At 36.9% G+C, this 23,754-nt stretch overlaps 1 protein-coding gene across 2 annotated transcripts in view; it reads right to left on the minus strand.

The window, feature by feature from the left end:
- The window catches only part of Pde7b (phosphodiesterase 7B), a 318,242-nt gene that overhangs the window by 11,631 nt on the left and 282,857 nt on the right, over positions 1–23,754 (minus strand). For both annotated transcript variants that reach the window (XM_027938495.2, XM_027938494.2), the window contains 3 exons: positions 8,481–8,572; positions 2,902–3,046; positions 793–889 (listed from right to left, as the gene is read on the minus strand). In XM_027938495.2, coding sequence (XP_027794296.1) covers positions 793–889; positions 2,902–3,046; positions 8,481–8,572 — 334 coding nt within the window. The remainder of the gene's footprint in view (positions 1–792; positions 890–2,901; positions 3,047–8,480; positions 8,573–23,754) is intronic.

The raw sequence follows: 23,754 nt of genomic DNA on the forward strand, positions 1-23,754 counted from the left end.
GCTGGTCTGTGGGACACTTCAAGCTTTGTTTGTTCTCAGCCTCTCCAACCTGATCCTGTCACTAGCATGAGGGCACCAGAGATGCCTGAGCAAATATCCTGGATGTTGAAACCAGGCCTGAAGAAACAAGGCTGTGTTTAAAGACCAGTCTTCCACCCAAGGGCAAGGTCTTGCTTGCTAAGTCGTTGCCTTATTTCTGAAGGAGGGTAATCTTTTCAAAATTATAGCTTAACTCAGGGCCACTTGTCTTTTCACAGCAAAATTCTCCTGCCTCAATGTTGAAACTGTGTTTGAAAGGATGAACTCAACTTTCGGTCAGCTATGTTCTATTTAATTATTAACCTTGTTTGAGAAAAAGAGAGAGAAAGTCATACCAAAGGATTGAAGTCCTATTTGAGGGGAGACAGTGACCCCAAATGGCACTTAGCCTTTAGGCTGTGCTCAGCTTATTAAAATGAAGGTCAGGGTAAAAATCAAACTGTTCCTCACATTATCATATCCACAGAGGAGAGCTGTGTACATGTAGGTGTCGATTGGTTTATATATGAATATCTTACTTTCACTCCTTTTTGGTGCCTCATTAATACCTGTTGCCATAGCAAATCAACGTTATTTGTTAATTTTTTTTTTCCACAGAAGATTTGGATGGTTTGCAAGAGAGCTAAAGAGAAAGGTTAGGATAATAGGAATTTGAAGAACAAATGTCACGATAGATTAGCCATTTCCTGTTTTATCAGGAGAGATGCCTAAAAGGAGAAGGGGCAATGCAGTCACTGTGGGATCTCTACTAACCTTGCCTGTAGAATTCTTCACAGACCCTTTCACTCCACTGCTTGCTCATCTCCCAGATTCTACAAGGATTGCAAATGTCAGCACACTTCAAGGCGATCTGAGAAGGGACAGGGCAGAGAGAGATTGTCAGAGGATGACCCTTTAATTGCCTGTGGACCTGAAGCCAAAGGGCTGTCACATCAGCCAGCCTAGTGGTACTATCCCCCAATTCACAGAGGGCCTCCCTGATATGCTGCTTCAGGAAATAGCATTTATTCATAACTATACAAAACCCTTCATTTAGAACTCCTGCTTTATAGCAGTGAGAGGGAGAGAAGAGCCACAGTCCAAGGACATGGAGCTTCCTGGAAGAGACCTGGGGTGGGCAAGCCAAGGATAGCCATAGCTTGGTTCCTTCCTTCTATAGCCCCACTCTTCCAGGCAGGGAGGCTGCAGGGACCCTGACCAGGCTCAAGTGAGATCATGTGTCACCCGTTTTCATGCTGACCCATTTTATACATCACTTAGGTTATGTGTGTTTGCATTTATGAGCCTGTGTCTGTGTGTGTATATAAGCTCAGACTACTACCAGGGCACTAAATCATATCAAACCTAGGAGTGACGCATTTGCACAGCTACCTCGGGGCCTCCTTGGTCTGGATCAGGGATGTGATGTGCTTTGGTCAATGTGATGAAAACCCTAGGAGGGTTACCTTGAATTCCTACCATGTAGATTCTAACACCAATGCTAAGAGACTGATGCCAAGAGACCTGTCCACCAGCAGTGTCTATCGTTTTGACCCAAATTCCTGGGATCACAAACAGCTAGCTATGTTTGGGTCTAGGAGAACCTTAGATCTTATTAAGATGAAAGTTTGGTTACTTATTTCCTGGTTCGTGAGGGCACCAGTAGATGCTGGAATAGGTCAGGGACAGAAGTTCCCTGCAGGTTCTGCCCTTCTGGAATTCATCTGAGTCAGCAAGCCTTCCTTCTGAAATATGCAAATGCTCAGGCCAATCTTTCAACCACTCACAACTTGGCTGAGTCACTCCAAGCAAACACCTTGTTTGAGTGTTCGTCTTTGAACACTCAGGTATCAGAAAATGAGTTTGGAAAGAAAGAAAGGAGGGAGGGTCATTCTAAAGCTGGGTGTAGGGCATGTCCTGGAAGGACTGGACCACTTTGGATAGCTATGGATCAGGGTGTGAGGCCTGAAAAAAAACCCCAAAACCAAAAAAGAACAGTCAAGTCTCCAGCTCCTTGGCTAAATCTGGTCTACCTAGATGAGTCCAGGGTCTGTAAGTCAGACTTTTGTGATAAAAGGGAAAAAGGAAGCCAAGAGAAAATGAAAGATCAAGAAGGCTCTCATTTGGACACCAGGTCAAACTTCTACTTCTGAGGTCCACTCTTCTCCTTGCTCTCACATTGCAAGTGACTTCTTGCCATGGAGTAAAGCAGAAGGGACTGGGCCCGATCCAATTCAATTCAATTCAATTCAGTTCAACTTAAAATAAATTATTTATTGGACTCTAAAAATGGTAAGTCTCAGATTACAATAGGAGTGAAGGAGGTAAAGCAAACCCTATTGAATTAGGTTTTAGGTAAATAAAAGCTACTTGTTTTTTTTTAATTTTTGATGGACTTATAATGAACAATATACTTTCATGTTATAGAAACAATCTTTTAAACTGCACAGATATCACACTGGTCAAATTTATACCAAACCACAAAAAGAGGGAAACACTTGGGCTGGGGGTGTAGCTCAATGGTAGGGTACTTGCCTAGCACAAGCAAAGCCCTTCTGGGTTTGACCCCCAAAACCTCAATAAAAGAAAAAAAAAGTGTTTGACACTGCATGCATGCAGCCTTCCAGTGAGGTTAGTTTGTGGTGAAATAGTTACTGAACAAGGAAAAGTGAGATATTATCGACTTACTGATGCGAAACCAAGATTTTGCTTGCTTGAAAACCACTTAACAATTTCATGCGCCTCAAAACTTTTAATAAAGTAGGTCAATACTCAAACTTGTACCATGTGAGACAACCCCTTCTCAAATGTGTTAAAATTATCGATCATGCCCCTGAGGGTTTTTGTTGAGCAAGGCTAATGGCTTTTGTTGCCATTGTTTACCTGAAGCATAAAGTGTCTGTCGTGAGCATCCTCCAGCCTTAAGTCTTTATTGTGGAGGTGAGTTTTCAATCGGGTCAGAAATTCATTCTGCCTGTTGATGTCTGTTGCCAAGATCAGGGAGCCCAGCTGCTGTTCAATATCCTGTCTGCATCCACAAGAATGAAAGAGAAAAACACACACAGAGAGCAAATCCCTTTGAGGAGAATGATTGATTTCCTCATCACCAGGTGGCTTGTAATCTCATTTCTGCCTTTGATTCTGTTTATTACACAGGGTCCCAGTTCCTCACAGCCTAAGAGCTGGTCTCCCATCCTTGGACAGGAGGTATGCCAGACCTGCACAGAGTGATTGAAACTTAGGTGAACAAAATTGTGGAAGTTTATATAACCCCAAGGGTTCCTGCGGGGGTGAGCATTGAAAGCCAGATAGAAATCCATGTTTTAAGGAGGATACAAAAAGACTTGCAGAATCACAGGAGTTTGGGTTGTGCTTCTAGAGACTTCTAACTAGTTCAAACATTAAGATTTTCATGGAGGAAGAAAACGGCAAATAAAAGTAATAATAATGAAGAAGGTAACAGTGGCTGGCACTGTGGGATGGGAAGTCTAGTGACAGCACAAAACAGACCAAAATGATACAATAGAACTTAAGGAAAAGGTGATTAAGACATTGTTACAAACCAGTGGGCAAGAGATATGTTTACCAACAAATGGTATAGGAAAAATGGGATATTTTGTAAAAATAGGCAAGTTAGGGCTTTATTTCACATGTAGAATGTAATTGGTAAAAAGAGGGATCCATAACAATTTTTAAAATTCACCCTTAAAAATGAAATATATTTTAAGTGGAGTGCATAGAGCATACATATAGAGTTCAATGAATAAATACAAAGTGAACATCTTGTAATAATCACCACCCGGGCTAAGAACATGACTGCCAGTATCCCCTTTGTTATCTCTCCCATTACATTAACCCTCCATGCCTGGAGTTACCACCTCTAGATCTTGGCTTTAATGACTTTATACTAATTATAATAATTTACCACCTGTGCATGCATGTCTAAATGATATGATTTTAACCACTTTTGAACTTACAGCTATATGATATGCATCAATTCATGTCTTTCTTCTTTAGCTTAAAATGATGCTTTTGAAATTCATCCATGTTCATTATATTATATTCCATTGTAAGAATAAACTACAATGTGTTTATCTATTCTAATTTTAATGGTCATTTGAGTTGTTTCTAGTGCTTGACAGCTATGAAAAATACCATGGCAAACATACTTATATATCTCCAGTTATACGTGTGCATAAGTTTCTCTAGCACTTATATAACTGGAGATATCCGGAATTCAATGACTGGATTACAGGGTACATTTAGCTCTGATTTACTAGCTATTGCCTTATTATTATTATTATTATTATTATTATTATTATTATTTGTGGTACGGGGGATCAAACTCAGGGCTTCAAGCATCAAGGCAAACACTCTACCACTGAGCCACATCCCCATTCCTAGATATTGCCAATTATTTTCAAAAGGATTTTATAAATTTACATTCCTAGCAGTAAAAGATGAGATTCTCCTTATTCTACATTATTATCCTTTATGTTTTTTGCAATCTGATGAGTATGTCAAGTAACTCTTTAGTTTTAATATAAATTTTCTTGATTACTACTGAGACTGGACATATTTTCATGAGTTACTGGACATTTGTATTTCCTCTTTTGTGAAGTTTCTATTCTGATCTTTATCTATTATTCAATTAGCTTGTCTTGGTTTTTCTTATTGATTCTAAGAATTTCTTATATATTTTAAATACTGGGCCTTTGAAAATTATATGCTGCAAATATCTTCTCTCATATTGTAGCCTGTCTTTCTGCTTTAAGATGTGCTATATTGAAAAAAAAAGTCTTAAATTTTAAAGTAGCTTAGTCTATACTTCTTTTTATTTATGATTAAGTTCTTTCTCCTATTTAAGAAATCATTCTCAATGCTTTTTTAAAATATTTATTTATATTTAGTTGTAGTTGGGCACAATGCATCTATTTTATTTACTTATTTTTATGTGGTGCTGAGGATCAAACTCATGGCCTTGCACATGCTAGGCAAGTGCTCTACCGCTGAGCCACAACCCCAGCCCCAATCATTCTAAATTCTGATGAAAAATTTCCCTACAGTATAATTTATAAGCTTTATAATCCCACTGTTCATGTTTTCAAAGACCATTCATTCATGTTTTCTAATAAGCTATACATACAGCTTTAACCTATTTCCAAACAATATGAATAATCATATAAAACAGGCAGTGCATAAAAGAAATACAAAATGCCCCCAAATAGGAAGTGATAGTTTATATTCTTAGCATCACAAAAAGCAAATCAAAATAGCTATGTGATACTATTCCTTCCATTTTATTGGCAAGAGTTGAAAGTAACTGCTAAATAATTTGCTAAATTAACAAATGATTGCAATACCTAGTGCAGTTGATGATGTGGGTAAAATGGTCTCTCTCAGGCTCTGTTGTGAGAGTGTAAATTAGTGCAATAATTCTGGAGGGTAATTTAGGAATCAGTGTTAAAAGCATTTGATGGTAGAAATAATTTAACCAGCAGTTCATCTACAAATTTATATTAATGTGTTGGTGAGACTGTGATCAGTAAAGACAGGTGTTATAAGGGTACTTATTGTTTTTAATAATGAAACATTTTAGGGAGGAAAAGATCACTAAAATTATCAAATAGGAGATTAGCTACATAAGCCCTGGTATACTCATCCTATGCAATTAGTAAGTATATGATGTACAGCTTTATTTATTAATATGGACAAATGTCATGTATTATTTTTATATTAACAAGCAGGATACAAATAGTATTAGGTGTGATCTCTGTGTTCATAGCAAAGAAACTAGAAAGATGTATAGTGGGAGTTATTTTCATTTTCTTCATTATATTTTAAATTATATAAATTCTTTAAGATATGAGTATTTATTAATTGAGATATGAGTATTTGAGTTGGAAAATATAACTATTTTAGTTATGTGAAATGTTTTATGAATCAAATTTAAAGATAATCTAAAACCTTGAAGCAATATTTACAACATATAACAAATGACTACTGGAGTTAATATACGAAGAGTTCTTACAAATGAATAATACTTATGGGAAAATAGAAAAAGACCAAATACAAAAATTTGTTCTCTAAATAAATAGCAATGGCCAGTAAATACTTGAAAAATGTCAATGTCATTTTAGCTAAAAGATTTATGCTGGAGATTGCAGTTGTAGCTCAGTGGTGGAGCACTTGCCTAGCGTGTGTGAGGCACTAGGTCTGATACTCAGTACCACATAAAAATAAAGAAATAAAATAAAGGTATTGTGTGCAATTACAACGATTTTTTTAAATTTATGAAAATCAAATGAATCTCCTTCTCTCTGTCTCTCTACATCTCTTTATTCCCCCTCCATATATCATATATACTCATAAGGGTATATCAGATTTTCAAATACATAAAAATATAATAAAGATAAATATGAAGTTTTATGATGGCACATTGATAGATTTTCTTATAACTCACTAATGGAAATACTGGTAGATATAACTTTTTGAAAAAACAATTTGGTGATATGCAACAGGAATCTTAAAAATTTAGACCTTTCTGGCCAATAATTTCTATGTACAAATATTTCTGAGAAAATAATTTGTTTAAGAATGCATGATGAATATTCATACAAAAAAGTTAAAAACCATATAAATTTCAAACACTAATCTGTAGTTACAGCCTTTTGGGCACTATTTTGGCCAGTAGCCAATAAAATGATTTTACTTTAACAGACTTAATTATGTCTTTATCATAAGTGAAAAATATCAGGACATAAACTTTAAAATAAGTCCCCCATTTTCTTAAAATATGGCTGTACTGAAAAAAGAGTAAAGGGATATATACTAGCCAGGATAACATTAATGATTTCCAGATGTCAGGATTATAAGTCATTTCAATTTTCTTTTTAACAGGTTAAACCTTATGAAACCACCAATATTCTGCTTTTGACTTTCAGCCACTTCATATGGTTCAAACCAATACTTTTCTCAACTTTCCTTAATTTCTACAGTTACTGTCTTGCTTTTAAAAATCAGAAAATGATTTGCACGAGGATAGGAATAATAATAATGATTATGGTGATGACTTTTGTTTTGAGTTCTTTTCACATAAATCATTGCATAGCATTTATTCTTCTAACAAAAGCATTTATGACAAGTATCTCACAAAGACATATGAATATGGTATTTTTATTTGGATTTCATAGAGATGAGTAGGAGTACCTCAGCAAATGAATACTAATTGAGCACCAAGCAGGATTAATGCGGGCATTACTGGGGACAAGGCTGGTCACCCTGCGTCCTTCCCTCTCTTACTTTTCCCTTTCTTTCTTTTCTATCTTCACTTTTCTCCTTTTTTTTTTCTTTACTTGTCCCTCCCACTCATCCCCATCTTTCCTCCTTTTCTTTTTCTTGTTTGATTTCTTGCTCAAATTTTTAGTTCTTTTGGAATTTAGTTCTTTGTATTTACGATTTATTATTCTAGTAAAAGGCACGTGTTTTTATACCATGTACGAGGACTGGTTTTATTTAGTTCCAGGGGGTAAAAAGTCATCAAGGCCAAAGTTCCTACTGTAAGCTCCACATTCCTCTGGGTTGGAGGAAACAGCATGAGATAGTATCAGAGGGCCAGGAATAAACCTCCAACGCATAGCAGGCTGCTAGTCCTATGGGGAAATGCCACTTGGTCCTTGACCCTAAGTTATGTGCTTGTCATTAAGAAGGGTACAGTGATCTATTTTTGCCACTCACCTAATTTCCTCAGGTTCTGCATATTTTCATTAAATAGATCAGAATTAGTGATGGCCTTGGAACACAGGATAGCTGCTAGTTTGGGTCCCTGAGGAAAATGAAGCAGTGGCCTTGGACTTGGTACGATCCGGCCTACATACTGGGTCTAATGAACAGTAGACCAGGAAACTAGAATTTCCTCTTCTGTTTAAAATGCAAGATTCATTAGACAAATTAATCGTGACAAAATTGCTGGGCCCAATTCAATTACTTAACAAAAGACATTTTAGAAAAGAATTTCTAATTACTATTTCTGCTAAGACTGGCAATTACAAAACACACTTTAGTCAACCAGTCCTAAATCTAGCCAGAGAATTTCTATGTTCCTTCTTGACAAATATTTATTCTTTGATTCTAAATGGGAGGACAATTTTACTAACATAAAGGACAGGAATTTGGCAAAGCAGAGCATTGATGCTGAAAAGTGTGAAAGCCGAGAGTTGTTTATTATCCTTTTTCCTGACTTTGGGTCAGAGACCATCCAAAGCCCTTTCAAAGCACCCAGAGAGATTCTGGTTTCTGGGTTGCAGTAACTGACACCAAATCTGCTCAGATAGACAAGCAAGAGCAGGCAGGAAGCACAGCGGCTGGCTCCCAGCCACTCACGCAGGGGGTCCCAAGCACGCCCTAGAGAACACCTTATCTTTACTTGTACACATCAGTCTGTTTCATCTCAGAGCACTTACGTCATTTCCTTTGGCAAGTGAGCAAGAAGCCTTGATTCTCGAAGCATGCCAATTGTAGATCGCCAGTGGTGATTCTCCAGCACAGACATATTCTAGAAAGAAAGAAAACAAAAGCTATAAATGAGGGAGAAACCAGATACTGATCTTTCACCTAAACACAGCTGCCCGGAGGCTAGCATCTTCCCTCCGGCCAGTTGGTGTCTGATACCACACAGAGGCAGACCAGAAAAGAGGCGCAAAGGATATCCACCACAAGGCCTGTCCCAGGCTAGATGACGGTGGGAAAGTGGCAGGGCCTGGGGACCCTCCACTGCAGGGCTGAATGAGGCTCAATTCCTGGCCTCATTCACTTTTATCTCTGCCCTGCTTTCAAGAGCTCTGCCAAGCAACACCAACTGCAGAAGAGAGAAAGTGAAGCAGTTCAAAACAGGGAACAATGGAAACCAGAGGCTCTACAGTCAGAACATAATCCAAGTTTATTCTACCAACTGATCAGAGGCAGGTCTCCCAGCTGCTGGTTTAATCCCCTGCCCTGACCATTGACTCACACATTGATAACAACCTGCTGAGTCTGAACCATCAGGGCAACTGGTGACACATTAAGAGTCCCAGTCAATAGTGTTTTGACTCAGCAGTGGTGGGTTAGTTCTTATGTATACTAAAGTTTGAGAACCACTGTCACGAAGACAGCTCTGACAATAACCTTCATGACCAGAATACTGGCCTTTAGCCCAAATGTAGATTCCAGGGTTGGAGTCCACAATTGCTCTCTTGTTCAAATGTCTTAATATTTCTTACTTTGTGGGAGTCTCTACTGTGTTCAATATTTCCTTTGACCTTATTTTTTAAAATAAATATGCTTGTCACCTGAACATTTGATTAACCATTTAAATAATGATGGAATCTTACAACCCATTATGCTTTGTTCTAATTATCAAACACTATGGACTTCTGCTGACTTCACGCACACAGGATAGAACCCTTCTCAATCCCAGGCAATCGTTTGCTTTATTTCCTTAATTGTTTATTAATTTTCTGTCTTGTTTCAAGAGGGGTATACCTACCCTCTATATAGTCTGTTCTCTCTCTCTCTCTCTTTAAGTGTTGGGGATCAAACCCAGGGCTTACCATTGAGCTACATCCCCATCTGTGTTAAATTGCTATTCATTTCTTTCATTGCTAAAGAGTCATTATTCTTTGCTCACCACTTGACCATGTTTGAACCAGTGATGAAATTTTATTACTTTCATCCATTGGTTTATTATCTCCTTTTGGGCATGAGCCATACACAACAAAAGAGAAAGTTTGTTAGAAATAACATGCTAGACTAATTTGTTTTGATTGTAAAGATTTATGGGCACAGAATGTGATAGGTTAGTGTGATGTAACAGATGTTCAATCCTGCAGTGACATTTAATTCAGTAGCTCATGAGTTCACTTGCAAGACTAATTCAAGTAGATGTGGACACAAGTGACCTCATGTGAGTTTTTCAAGGGGTCAGAAAACTGTAACAGGACCTAATGATAAATGATACTATGTCTGTTGGGTGGAACAAAACTGTCTGGAGGATTCTCTAAGCAATTTTATTATGCCAGCCTGACTTAACATCTTCATTAATATTCTTCCTGGAGGCAGAGTACAAAGATCCTTGGGAAATTTGCTGGTGAGACCAAATTTGGAGAAGAGCACCAAGAAAATGGAAGGAAATTGAATAGGCTTGGAACCTGAGATAGAATAAAAGACAGCCGAGTTTGTGACTGTAAATACATTATTTTGTGGAAGAGTTTTTATACAAAAAAGAGTGTCTTGGGCAGTGACTTCCAGAGAGTAAGAAAACAAAAACCCTCTGCTGTTGTTTAAATAGATGATAAAAATTTTGATTTCCCAAAGGGGCCACACTGCTCAGGAGGGACTAGAGAGTGGCTTTAACCCAGGTCAGACAGACTTGAGACTTAAGCTCTGCACAGGACCTTGTTGTCCCCAAGAATCTCCTCTGTGCTCCAACATCTAGGATTCCAGAAGCCAGAAATGTATAAGCTGATGAATGCCTGCAATGAGATGTGGTTTCCTACACACTTTTCAGAATATCTAAAATTGAAAGTCATCAAGATATATACTATATATTTAAGAGAAACTTAAATACCAATAGCATTTAATGCCAATTTCTCTCTCCTTGGAAAAAACACAAAGTAATCTATTTTTAAATCAATTTTTAAAGAATTTTAAGTCAATTCTGTAGAATTTACATTTTCTTTTCTTTTGGTGCTAGTGATTGAACTTAGGGCCTTGCACTTACTAGGCACATGTACTACTACTGAGCTACAACCTGACCCTAGAAATTATATTTTCATTCCATTTCCCCATAGAAAATTATTCTAATTTAATGAATTAATTCTAATTTAATTATTCTATTTTAATGAAATATTTTTGATGTGTGAAAATCTTTTATTTTTTCCCTGTCATATTTTTCTGCAATGGAAATAAGTATTTAAATTGAATTTTTTTTTTGGGGGGGTACCAGTGATTGAACTCAGGGGCATTCAACCACTGAGTCATATCTCTAGCCCTATTTTGTATTTTATTTAGAGACAGGGTCTCCACTGAGTTGCTTTTGGCCTTGTTAAATTGCTGAGGCTGGCTTTGAACTCGCAGTCCTCCTGTCTGACTGAAATTTTAATGCAAGGGATTTTCCTAACATCAGGCTCTAAGCATTGAATATTTTTTGAGCTTGAATTTATCATGTAATTATTATCTGTAACTAATTGACCAAAGCATATACATAAGGAAATTTGGAAAAAAATTACTGTGCTTAAGAATAAAAATGAATTGGTAATGTTAAAAATTTATGAAATGGATAGGGATGTTAGGTTATCTCAATTATAGAAGAATTTCAATATTTCTAGTGATTTCTTTGGAGTTTTTGTAGCAGGGACAACCTGCAGTATGATTTGTAAGGGGTAAGAGGGATGTCTTTCTTCTGTAAAGTAGGAACAGGGTGATGGTGATAGGTGAGAAAAGGCAGAATTGAGGTTGCTGTTCTGTAAGCACATTCCAGGCAGGTCAGTTGAAGGGCTTGAAAATGGATTCTGTTGATACTATTCAGGCCTGTGTACCTGTTGGAAAGTCTTCATGTGTCCCCATGGACACACATGCCCTATTTGAAAATGGCTGCCATCCATGACTGCTATTGAGAGCAGGGCATACCTATTCATCTTTGTGCCACAGTCTGTGGCACAGTGCCACCTGAATAAGTAAATATTTGTTGAATGGATACTGAGTAATTAGTTTCCCAAACCCCAAAGTTTCATAGCTGCAAAAGTTCAAAGAAACATTAAAAGAAAAAGAGTCCTATTTGAATTTTTGGTCAATATCTGGTAAAAGTCAGATTTGGGATTTTCTGTTGTGAAATCCTCATACTTAGGGCAATGTCAAAGAGAATTTTAAATATGAAAGCAATTGGCTCTTTTCCCCTACTCATTCAGACAACCCAGACCGGGTAAATGACTCCAGAAATAACCTGTATCTGGTAGCATTTGTCAATTCCGAGATGCAAAAGACATCATTATAATGAATTTTAAAGTCACTTCCACGAATTCTGCATGGTGTGCTCTTAGTAAGGACATAAGAATTTGCAAAAGTTATTTTTAAATATTCACTGCAGACAATGGTGTTTAGACTGATAAGTTCTGTGATAAGGGAAGGAATAGAGGATTGTGAAATCATAAAGGAGATAAATGTAAGGTGCGATTTTAGAGAAAAAAGAGGCTTCAAGAGGAAGATACCGGCAAGTTGCGACCAAAAAGATGAACGCGTTAGGAGTCAGAGAGTACTAGGTCAGTACTAGTACTGACCATGTGGAAGGCAATGTACTGTATTATACATTATACCCGAACAAAATACACACTATAGTAGTATACTATACGATGATACATTTGATTAAACTAGGTAGAAGGAAGAGTAAGGGGGACACTCGATATCATCCTTCTCTGTTTTATTGTTGTTTATTTTCTGTTTCCCTAGGAGGAAGCTTGGATTTTTTTTGTTTTTGTTTATCTTCTGTATTCCCAGCACCTGACATGTGTTAAGCACTCCATAAATATTTGTTGAATGAATACAGGAGTGAGTGATAAGTTTGGGAAACTAAAATAGTTCTGACTGGATGCTGCACAGGAGCCTGTAGGGAGATAGTGGGAAAAGAGGCTGGATGACAGCAGGGGTCAGGGGAGGATGGGGCTGGAACACTGTGTTAGGCCATTTGGACGTAGTCCCCAGGAGCAGTAGGGTTTTAAGCAGGAGTCCCTGTGATCAGATTTGAGTTTTAGGAAACAACTCTGGCTGCACAGTGGGGAAGGGGGTGAACCCGGCAAGGTTGAGTGTGTGTAGATGTAAGAAGGAAGGAAGGTGGGGTGCCCTGAACCTATGAGAGGCGGGGGCTGGGGAGCAGGCCTGAGTCAATGGCCAGAGATAATGATGCCAAGTCCTCCAGAGCATGGAGGCATCTCCACTCTGACAAACTCATCTGACTTTTATAGAGGCTCAGATCACTCTCAGCAAAGGGTAAACTGAGAAAAAGAAGAAAATCAACAGAAATGGTCATGGGGATCTAAAGAAATGATTCCATCTTAATAGCCTTTGACATCCCAGCTGCTTTTGAAATACGCCTTAGGTACCACTTCTGCCTACCTTGAAGAAGTATCAGCTCAGTGATTTCACATTATGACGACAAGTTCTGGGTCTCAACTTGGCATACTTAGTTTTCAGAAAGATCTTCATCTTATATTTGGAAGAGAAAACAACCACCTTGGTGGCAACAAGACCTATTAGAATTTTCATTTGGGATAAACAAAACCCTTATACGGTTGGTGGCAAAAATATTTATTTCTCTTTTTGTTGGATTCATCAAGTATTATCCACTCTATGAACAAAACAACCCCTTTGTTAGCTAACAGCAATACACCACACAACACAGATTTTCAAATTAAATCGAGAGTCTATTTGTCAAAGAGATTCTGGCAGAGTTGCTGTCATACAAGGTAGCTTTAAACTGCAATCCTTCCCCCCATTTATTGGACACTTTCTTTGATTAAAATACTTGAAGTGATGTTGATAAACTGAGTCTGGTGTATATCAGGCATCAGAAGTACAAGAGGATACAAGAAGGGAAAACAAAAACAAACAGGAACATAGTCTGTGTCTTCATTTTTAATTGCTTGTGAAAAAAGATGCAAGACTCCAGGAGATATACACTCTGCTGAGCTGTCTCTAACAAGTGGTCTCCTTGGTAACCCTCCAAGAACCCCAGCTCAGAAAGCCTTTGAGGAAGAGAGGCATCTTGAGACCTTGGCCCTTGAAGAAATTATTGCACTGCCTTGTTTAATGCCTGTTTGAAAATGTCTTTCTTTCATTTCACCTGCCTCTTCCCAAGACATTGATCTCAGAGCAAGGAGTGTGGATTTCACTTGTAGTTCACTTTGGCAGGCCTGAGTTCAAATTAAGACCCGCAGAAACGTGGGGAAACAGAAAATCAGATTTGAGTCTCCCTTCTAGAATTTTAGCAGTGCTTGCACAGAATACCTTTTCTCTTGTAGAAATTGTGAGGTTATGCATAATCTTTTACACATGATCATTAGAGGCGAGGTCATAGGACCATGTGGAAGGAATAAGTCTCCTGGCTCTAACTGACTCATGTTTGTGGTTCAGAATCATTAAGAATAAAAAGTGGAGACCACAGTGGGAGCTCAGGCCTGGCCCAGATCCGCCCACATCAAGACACGAGGGACCCAGGCTCAGGGAAGGTCCAAGTTCCCTGCCCCCCACCTGGAGCCCAAGCCTAACCCACTTCCATCTTGGGACACTGCAGACACCATCATAGCCTTCCCTACACAGTAATCCTTACCCTTTTGACAACAGACAGGGTCTAAGAGCAGCTGCGTCTCAGAGCAGGCATCTCAAAGACATTATAAGGCCCACCCTTTCAGCCCCATCTTTGTAAGACATTGCATCCATCTTGGGGCACCTCCACTATTACCTCAAGTTACCCTGGCTATTGCCACCACCACCTTTAGTTGCAGTAGCATTCTTTGAGGGACACCAGCTGGGTCTGGCAGCCCAACAGCAAGGTGAGGTACAGACAATCTGCATGTGTACTACAAGAATATAGGGAAGAAACTTTAACATCTCGGATCCACACTGCAAGAAGGAAAGACACATAGACAACATGAAAAAACAAGGGAGGAAAGTACCCCAAACAAACCAGGTCACTATAATAACAGAAACCCATGGACAGCGAAGTTGATAAAATGTCAGAGAAGGAGTTCACAAGGTTCATAATTAAAATGATCTGTGAATTAAAGAATGACCTAAATGAGAAAATACAGGCAAAAATTGATCACTTTGATAAAGAGATAAGAGAGCAAATACAGGTAGCAAAAGATGACTTCAAGAAAGAGATAGAGACACTGAAAAAAACCAGTCAGGAATCCTTGAAATCAAGGAAACAATAAATCAAATGAAAAACTCAATAGAAAGCGTAACCAACAGGCTAGATGACTTGGAAGAAAGAATGTCAGATAATGAAGACAAAGTATACAATCTGAAAAATAAAGTTGACCACACAGTGAAGATAGTAAGAAACCATGAACAGAACACCCAAGAATTATGGGACAGCATCAAAAAACCAAATCTAAGAGTTATTGGATAGAGGAAGGCACAGAGTTTCAAAATGAAGGAATACACAATCTCTTCAATGAGATAATATCAGAAAAATTCCGAAGCATGAAGAATGAATTGGAAAACCAAATACAAGAGGTTTACAGGATCCCAAATGTACAAAATTACAACAGATCTATACCAAGGCACATTATAATGAAAATGCCTAGCATACAGAATAAGGATAGAATCTTAAAAGCCACACGAGAGGGGCTGGAGATGTGGCTCAAGTGGTAGCATGCGTGTGGCCCGGGTTCAATCCTCAGCACCACATACAAACAAAGATGTTGTGTCCGCCAAAAACTAAAAAGTAAATATTAAAAAACTCTCTCTCTCTCTCTCTCTCTCTCTCTCTCTCTCTCTCTCTCTCTCTCCAGCTTAAAAAAAAGCCACAAGAGAGAGGAATCAGGTCACATATGAGGGGAGATCAATTTGTATCTCAGCAGATTTTTCAACTCAGACCCTCAAGGCCAGGAGATCATGGAACAACATATATCAAGCTCCGAAAGAAAATGGATGCCAACCAAGAATCTTATATCCAGCAAAATTAAGCTTTAGATTTGACAATGAAATAAAAACCTTCCATGATAAACAAAAGTTAAAAGAATTTGCAACTAGAAAGCCTGCACTACAGAACATCCTTGGCAAAATATTCCACGAAGAGGAAATGAAATGAAAAACAATAATGAAAATCAGCAAAGGGAGGTATTACACTAAAGAAAAAAACTAATCAGAGGAGAAAACAAGTCAACTTAAATAGCAAAAATAAACAAAAATGGCTGGGAATACAAATCATGTCTCAATAATAACTTGAATGTTAATGGCCTAGATTCACCAATCAAAAGACATGGACTAGCAGATTGGATCACAAACAAACAAACAAAAAACCCTCAGCAATATGCTGGCTTCAAGAGACTCATCTCATAGGAAAAGATATCCACAGACTGAAGGTGAAAGGTTGGGAAAAATCATACCACTCACATGGACTGCAGAAGCAAGCAAGGGTTTCCATCCTCATATCAAATAAAGTAGACTTCAAGCTAAAGTTAACCAAAAGGGATAAAAAAGGACACTACATACTGCTCAAGGGAACCATATACCAACAAGACATAACAATTATGAATATATATACCCCAAACAATGAAGCATCTATGTTCATCAAACAAACTCTTCTCAAGTTCAAGAGTCAAATAGACTATGACACAATAATTTTGGGTGACTTTAACATACCTTTTCCACTCCTGGATAAAAGGTCTTCCAAAAAAAAAAAAAAAAAAAAAGCTGAATAAAGAAACTATATTCAAGAATACAATCTTAGACTTAACTGACATATATAGAATATTTCATCCTTCAATGAGTGAATATAGTATATTTTCTTCTCAGTAGCACATGGATCCTTCTCTAAAATAGATTATATTTTATATTTCTAGATTATATTTGTCACAAAACAACTCTTAGCAAATATAAAAAAGTAGAGATACTACCCTGCATTCTATCAGATGAGGAAATCAATGATAAAACAAGAGATTAAAAACTACTCCAACACCCGGAGACTAAATAATATGCCATTGAATGAACAATGGGTTGCAAAAGACATCAAGGAGGAGATTAAAAAACTTTTTATAGGTGAATGAGAACACAGATCAACATATCAAAATCTCTGGGACACTATGAAGGCAGTTATAAGAGGAAAGTTCATTGCATGAAGTTCATTCTATAAAAGAAAAAGTCGACAAATAAGCGACTTAAGATTACAACTCAAAGCCCTAGAAAAAGAAGAACAAATCTACACCAAAAGCAGTAGAAGACTGGAAATAATTAAAATCAGAGCTGAAATCAATGAAATTGAAACAAAAGAAACTATTGAAAAAAATGACAAAACAAAAAGTTGGTTCTTTGAAAAAATAAATAAAATTGACAGACCCTCAGTCATGCTAATGAAGAGGAGAGAAAACTCAAATTACTAACATACATGATGGAAAAGGATATATACAACAGACACTACAGAAATACAGAAGGTAATTAGAAATTATTTTGAAAACTTGTACTCCAATAAAATAGAGAATATCAAAGGCATTGACAAATTTTTAGAGTCATATGATTTGCCCAAATTGAATCAGGATGATATACACAATTTAAACAGATCAATTTCAAGCAAGGAAATAGAAGATGCCATCAGAAGCCTACCAACCAAGAAAAGCCCAGAACTGAATGGATACACAGCTGAGTTCTACAAGACCTTTAAAGAAGAACTAATACCAATACTCTCCAATTTACTTCAGGAAACAGAAAAAGAGGCGGCACTTCCAAACTCATTCCATGAGGCCAATATCACCCTGATTCCAAAACCATGCACACATATCAAAGAAAGAAAACTTCAGACCAATATCTCCAATGAACATAGATGCAAAAAATTTGGCCAATCAAATACAAAAACATATCAAAAAGATAGTTCACCATGATCAAGTGGGATTCATCCCAGGGATGCAAGTCTGGCTCAACATACAGAAATCAATAAATGTAATTCATCACATCATTAGACTTAAAGATAAGAACCATATGATCATCTCAATAGATGCAGAAAAAGCATTCGACAAAATACAGCACCCCTTCATGTTCAAAACACTAGAAAAACTAGGTATAACAGGAACATATCTCAACATTGTAAAAAGCTATCTATGCTAAGCTCCAGACCAACATCACTCTAAATGGAGAAAAACTGAAAGCATTCTGTCTAAAAACTGGAACAAGATAGGGATGCCCTGTTTTATCACTTCTATTTAACATAGTTCTTGAAACACTGACCAGAGCAATTAGATGAAAGAAATTGAAGGAATGATGGATAGGTAAAGAGAACTCAAATTAACACTATTTGCCAACAATATGTTTCTATACCTAGAAGACCAAAAAAATTCCACCAGAAAACTTCTAGAACTAGTAAATGAATTCAGCAAAGTAGCAGGATACAAAGTCAACACCCATAAATCAAAGGCATTTCTGTATATCAGTGACAAATCCTCTGAAAGGGAAATGGGGAAACTACCCCATTTACAATAGCCTCAAAAAAACCAAAAAACAAAAAAACAAAACTTGGGAATCATCCTAACATAAGAGATAAAATACTTCTACAACAAAAACTACAGAACACTAAAGAAAGAAATTAAAGAAGACCTTAGAAAATAAGAAGACCTTAGAAGATGAAAAGATCTGCCTTGTTCTTGGATAAGCAGAATTAATTTTGTCAAAATGACCAAAAGCACTATGCAGATTTAATGCAATTCCAATCAAAATCCTAATGACATTCCTTATAGAAATAGCAAAAGCAGTCATGAAATTCATCTGGAAAAATAAGAGACCCAGAATAGCTAAAGCAATCCTTAGCAAGAAGAGTGAAGCAGGTAACATCACTATACCAGACCTCAAACTATAATACAGAACAATAGTAACAAAAACAGCAAAGGTATTTGCACCAAAATAGACCTGTAGATCAATGGTACAGAATAGAGGACACAGAGACTAACCCACATGATTACAGTTATCTTATATTTGACAAAGGCGCCAAAAACCTCTATTGGAGAAAAGATAGCCTCTTCAACAAATGGTGTTGGGAAAATTGGAAATGCATATGCAACAAAATGAAATTAAACCCCTGTCTCTCACCTGCACAAAACTCAACTCACAGTGGATCAAGGACCTAGGAATTAAACCAGAGACACTGCGTCTATTAGAAGAAAAAGTAGGCCCAAATCTCCATCATGTCGGATTAGGCCTCAACTTCCTTAATCAGACTCCTATAGAGCAAGAATCAATAAATAGGATGGATTCAAACTGAAAAGTTTCTTCTCAGCAGAATAAACTATCAGTGATGTGAATAGAGAGCCTACTAATTGGGAACCAATTCTTACCATACACATGTCAAATAGAGCACTAATCTCTAAAATCTTCAGAATTCAAAAATCTTAACACCAAGAAAACAAATAACCCAATCAATTAATGTGCCAAGGAACTGAACAGACACTTCTCAGAAGAAAATATACAATCAATCAACAAATATATGAAAAAATGTTCACGATCTCTAGCAGTTAGAGAAACGCAAATCAAAAACTACCCTAAGATTTCATCTCACTCTAGTCAGAATGGCAGCTATTAAGAATACAAACAATAATAAGTGTTGGCAAGGATGTGGGGAATATATACATTGCTGGTGGGACTGCAAATTGGTGCAGCCAATATGGAAAGCAGTATGGAGAATCCTTGGAAAACTTGGAATGAAACCACCATTTGACCCAGCCATCCTACTCCTCGGTGTATACCCAAAGGACTTAAAAACAGTATACTACAGGGACACAGCCACATCAATGTTTATAGCAGCACAATTCACAATTGCTAACCTGTGGAATCAACCTAGATGCCCTTCAGTAGATGAATGGATAAAGAAAATGTGGCATATATACATAATGGAATATTATTCAGCATTAAAAGAGAATAAAATCATGGCATTTGCAGGTAAATGGATGGAGGTAGAGAATATAATGCTATGTGAAATTAGCCAATCCCAAAAAACCAAATGCTGAATGATTTCTCTGATTTAAGGATGCTGATCCATAATATGCTGCGGGGTTGGGGTAGGAGGATTTAATGAACACTAGATAGGGCAAAGGGGAAAAGGGGAGGGAGGGACGGGGAGAGGGAATACGGGTAAGAAAGATGGTGGAATGTGATGGTCATCATTACCCTAAGTACATGTATAAAGACACTAAGGATGTGACTCTACTTTGTGTACAACCATAGATGTGAAAAATTGTGCTCTATATGTGCAATATGAATTGTATTGCATTCTGTTATATTTAACAAATTAAAATGGAAAAGATAAAAAAGAATAAAAAGTAGTTAAAAATGCTGACCCACTCTAAGTGCCTGAAGCAAATGATTAAGAAAATAATCTAAATTTCTGCAAGACAAAATGCAATACATATAATATTTCATGAAACAATTAACTATTCATTATAGTGTGCCCTGTCACTAGTTAATATGTAATTGGACTCTTATCAAAAAGAATTAAATTTTAAATTGAGCTGAAAGTGATTCCCTTTACCATTACTTTACAATAGCATCAGATATGATATTGTAATAACCAATATTATATCTGATTGAATACCTACTTTGTGAATTGCTGATCCCACCTTAACTTTGTGTGTGGTTGGAGGGTAGAGGGATAGAAAGAAAGCAAGTTCTTTTTATTTTTTTGCTCCTAGGGGAAAGTAAATTCTCAGCCCTATCTTTCATATTTTTTCTTTTTGTCTCTGTCTTCCCTGACACCTGGACTGCTTCCAGTCTGGTGAGTGAGGTGCCAGGTGGAAGGGCCCGCCATGCTTTCACATTGAACTTGGTTGGCATTTCAGCCAGGGAATGCAGCCCAGACGGCAGACAATGGGAGGGAGCCCTCTGACCTGGCCTTCACTCCTGCTCCCTTTCTTTATCTCAGGCAGAAGCATAAGCTGGGTATTACACAATGATCATATTTATTAAGCTAAAAGAACACAATCAACAAGATGAGGGAGAGGAAGCCTTCTTCCATTTTATCTCATTTATAGTGAGTCTGGATGGTAGCAAAGTCACGCATAGGGTGTTCCCAAAGCCAATAATTCCTGGCACATCCTCTCTACAGTATCAGTGTTGACAAAATCTGTGTGTGAGTGTATAATTTTTTTTTTGTGTGTGTATGTACATATACATGTATAAGTTTATTTTACTCATTATCATGGTTCCTGACATTTTATGAATCTATAACTTATTTTAAAATTTGATGAGAGGTATAGATCTTCTCCCTAGAAAGATATGCATATGTATATCTTATGAAAATTTGGAAGTTTTTTTCTGAAAACCCATTCATGCCTCAAATGATAACCCTTTGATAGGCTCAAAGGCTACATTTTCAAAGATATTAAAAAATTACATGTTGTTAATGTTTTTCTCACTTTATATATTATGTTATATGATTTTTTCCTTTTAAATTGAGAACCTGAACAATTATGTTACTTCCTCACCTACAACTTAATGCAGAGTGCAGATTTCCTGACCTGCAGGGTGAGGTGGAGCATGCCTATTTGGGAGGCTGAGGCAGGAGGATCATGAGTTCAAAGCCAGCCTCAGCAAAAGTGAGACAGTAAGTAACTCACTAAGATCCTGTCTCTAAATAAAATACAAGAAAGGGATGGGGGGATGTGGCTCAGTGGTTGAGTGTCCCTGAGTTCAATTCCTGGTGCCTTTCCCCCCTGCAAAAAAAAAAAAAAAAAAAAAAAAAAAAAAAAAAAAAAAAAAATTCCTGACCTAATTCATGTCCTTGTAAGGGAATCAGCAATTTCTACTAAAGAGCCCAAGATACTGATTTGAGAGCAGGGGAGTTGGACAGCAGAACCACGTTCAGCTGGAGGCCACAGAGACATTCCATTTTCAGTTACTCTGGAATTGCAAGTTTTAATCCCCGAAAGTAACCAGCTGATGCTGCCTCTAATGTCTTCTTTCATTTCAGCTGTTCAAAATATTACCCATACTTGAAGGCCTTCCTTCATCATCCCCTCTCAAAAAAAGAAAACACTTGCAGAATCAATTTCCCTCTCCATTCTGTCTTTCCATCACATCTATTTGTAACTACATAATTTACTTAGCAAAATAGTTAACCCTCTCATCTTCCTCCCTAGAAGGAGGACCAGGAGGAGGGCTCTTTGTGTCTTGTACACAGTAGGCCAACAGTATGAGTTGCAGAGGTGGCTCTGGAAACAAAAGTTTGTGTTCTAATCCCAGTTCTGCCATTAATTAGCTGTTTATTTTTAGGAAAAATACTTAAATTTCAAGTATCACTTTTCTTTTTTTTTAGGAGATAGATATGATACTAGCATGCATTTCACTGAGCTATTGTAAAGATTATGTATTATAATACATAAAAAAGTACTTAGTATAGTGTTTGGATTATAGTAAGTGTTGCACAAATATTAGTTATATAATTTGTTGGCAGAATTTTTTTATTATTTGTTTTTTGTGTCATCATTTTTAAATTATTTTTTGATTGACACATAATAGACATTTATGGAGTACAATGTGATGTTTTGATACACGTATCTATCCATAGTGTAATGACGAAATCAAGGTGATTAGCATATTTATTACCTTAAATCTTTATCATTTTTTATGGTGAGTACATTCAAAATCCTCTTTTCTAGCTATTTTGAGATACACAATCTGTTATTATTATGGTATTTACCCTACTATGCAAAAGAACATTAGACCTTTTTCCTCCTGTTACTTTATCTGTTGATCAAATTTCCCCATCCATTCTGCCCCTACTGTCCCCAAACTCTGTTAATCACTATTCTATTCTCAACTTCTATGGGATCAACTTTTTAGACCCCTTATATAAGTAAGACTATGCAGTATTTGTCTTTCTGAACAGTTTGTTGTTGTTGAAAAAGGGTCTTGCTGTGTTGCACAGGCTGGTCTTGAACTTGTGATCCTCCTGCCTTTGCCTTCTTAGTAGCTAGGATTATAGGCACATGCCACTGTGCCCAGCTTGAACAGATTTTTAAAAAATTAAATTAAATAAATTTTTATTGATACTTAAAAACATAAAAATTGAACATATTGATGGGTACCATTTGATGTCTCATGAACAAAAATTTTTAGAAGGAATTATCTTTAACTTTTTGGAATGGTAAATAATAAAAAATAAAGGTGTCATAATTTTTTTGGATGAAATTGAAATCTCAGTATTTTCAGGTTCTTTTAAATAATTTTTGTATTTAATCTATTAGTCTCAATCTAGTTTCAGCTTTTATTCCAACCAGCTCTGGGATACTAGAAGTGTCTTTATGGCTTGCCTCTAACACTGTCCCTAACACTGAAAGACAGGGGTCTTTAGTCTCCAAGAGATTCTAAGATGAATTGAGCAGGTGACTGATAGAGAAAGTATCTTGAATATGGTTTTTGAGACCTCTTCTCCAATTTCTCCCTCACCATTATCTTTCCTAACAGGGACCAGGCCAGATAGCTCACATGGATAAATTCACTTCTGCAAACAATAATGGCTCACTTATGGTAGTGAGTTACTCACCTAAAGAACAGCACAGGTATTTACTCTTCAACGAGTTAAAAAATTGTTTTTATTTATATATGTACCTTTACCTAACTCCTCAAACTCCTTTCAAACTAATGTTATGTTTCCTTGGATTTTGCTCATTTTGAGCATGTGAGTTGGAATAAATGTTAAAGGGCAAAGATTTTGTTTCATTTGGCTTTGTATTCCTAGTGTATGTATACAACAGATAGTTGCTGATTAAAACTAGATAATACTACATGTTGCATTGAAAAAATTACAGAGTTTGGTTGTACTAGATGGCTTATTTTTAATAAAGAGATTGAAATAAAAATTATCTGAACTTCAAAAGTTTGAGTTAGAAATATATTTTCTGAGAAAATCTTTAGTATCAGAGTCAGATAGATTGGAGTATCATCTCTTTCTATCTTTTTTGGTATTCAGTTTTGTTAATTATCAGTGAGGACCTAATTTTG

The sequence above is a fragment of the Marmota flaviventris genome, chromosome 6 (assembly GCF_047511675.1).
Source record: "Marmota flaviventris isolate mMarFla1 chromosome 6, mMarFla1.hap1, whole genome shotgun sequence".
Classification (NCBI taxonomy): domain Eukaryota; kingdom Metazoa; phylum Chordata; class Mammalia; order Rodentia; family Sciuridae; genus Marmota; species Marmota flaviventris.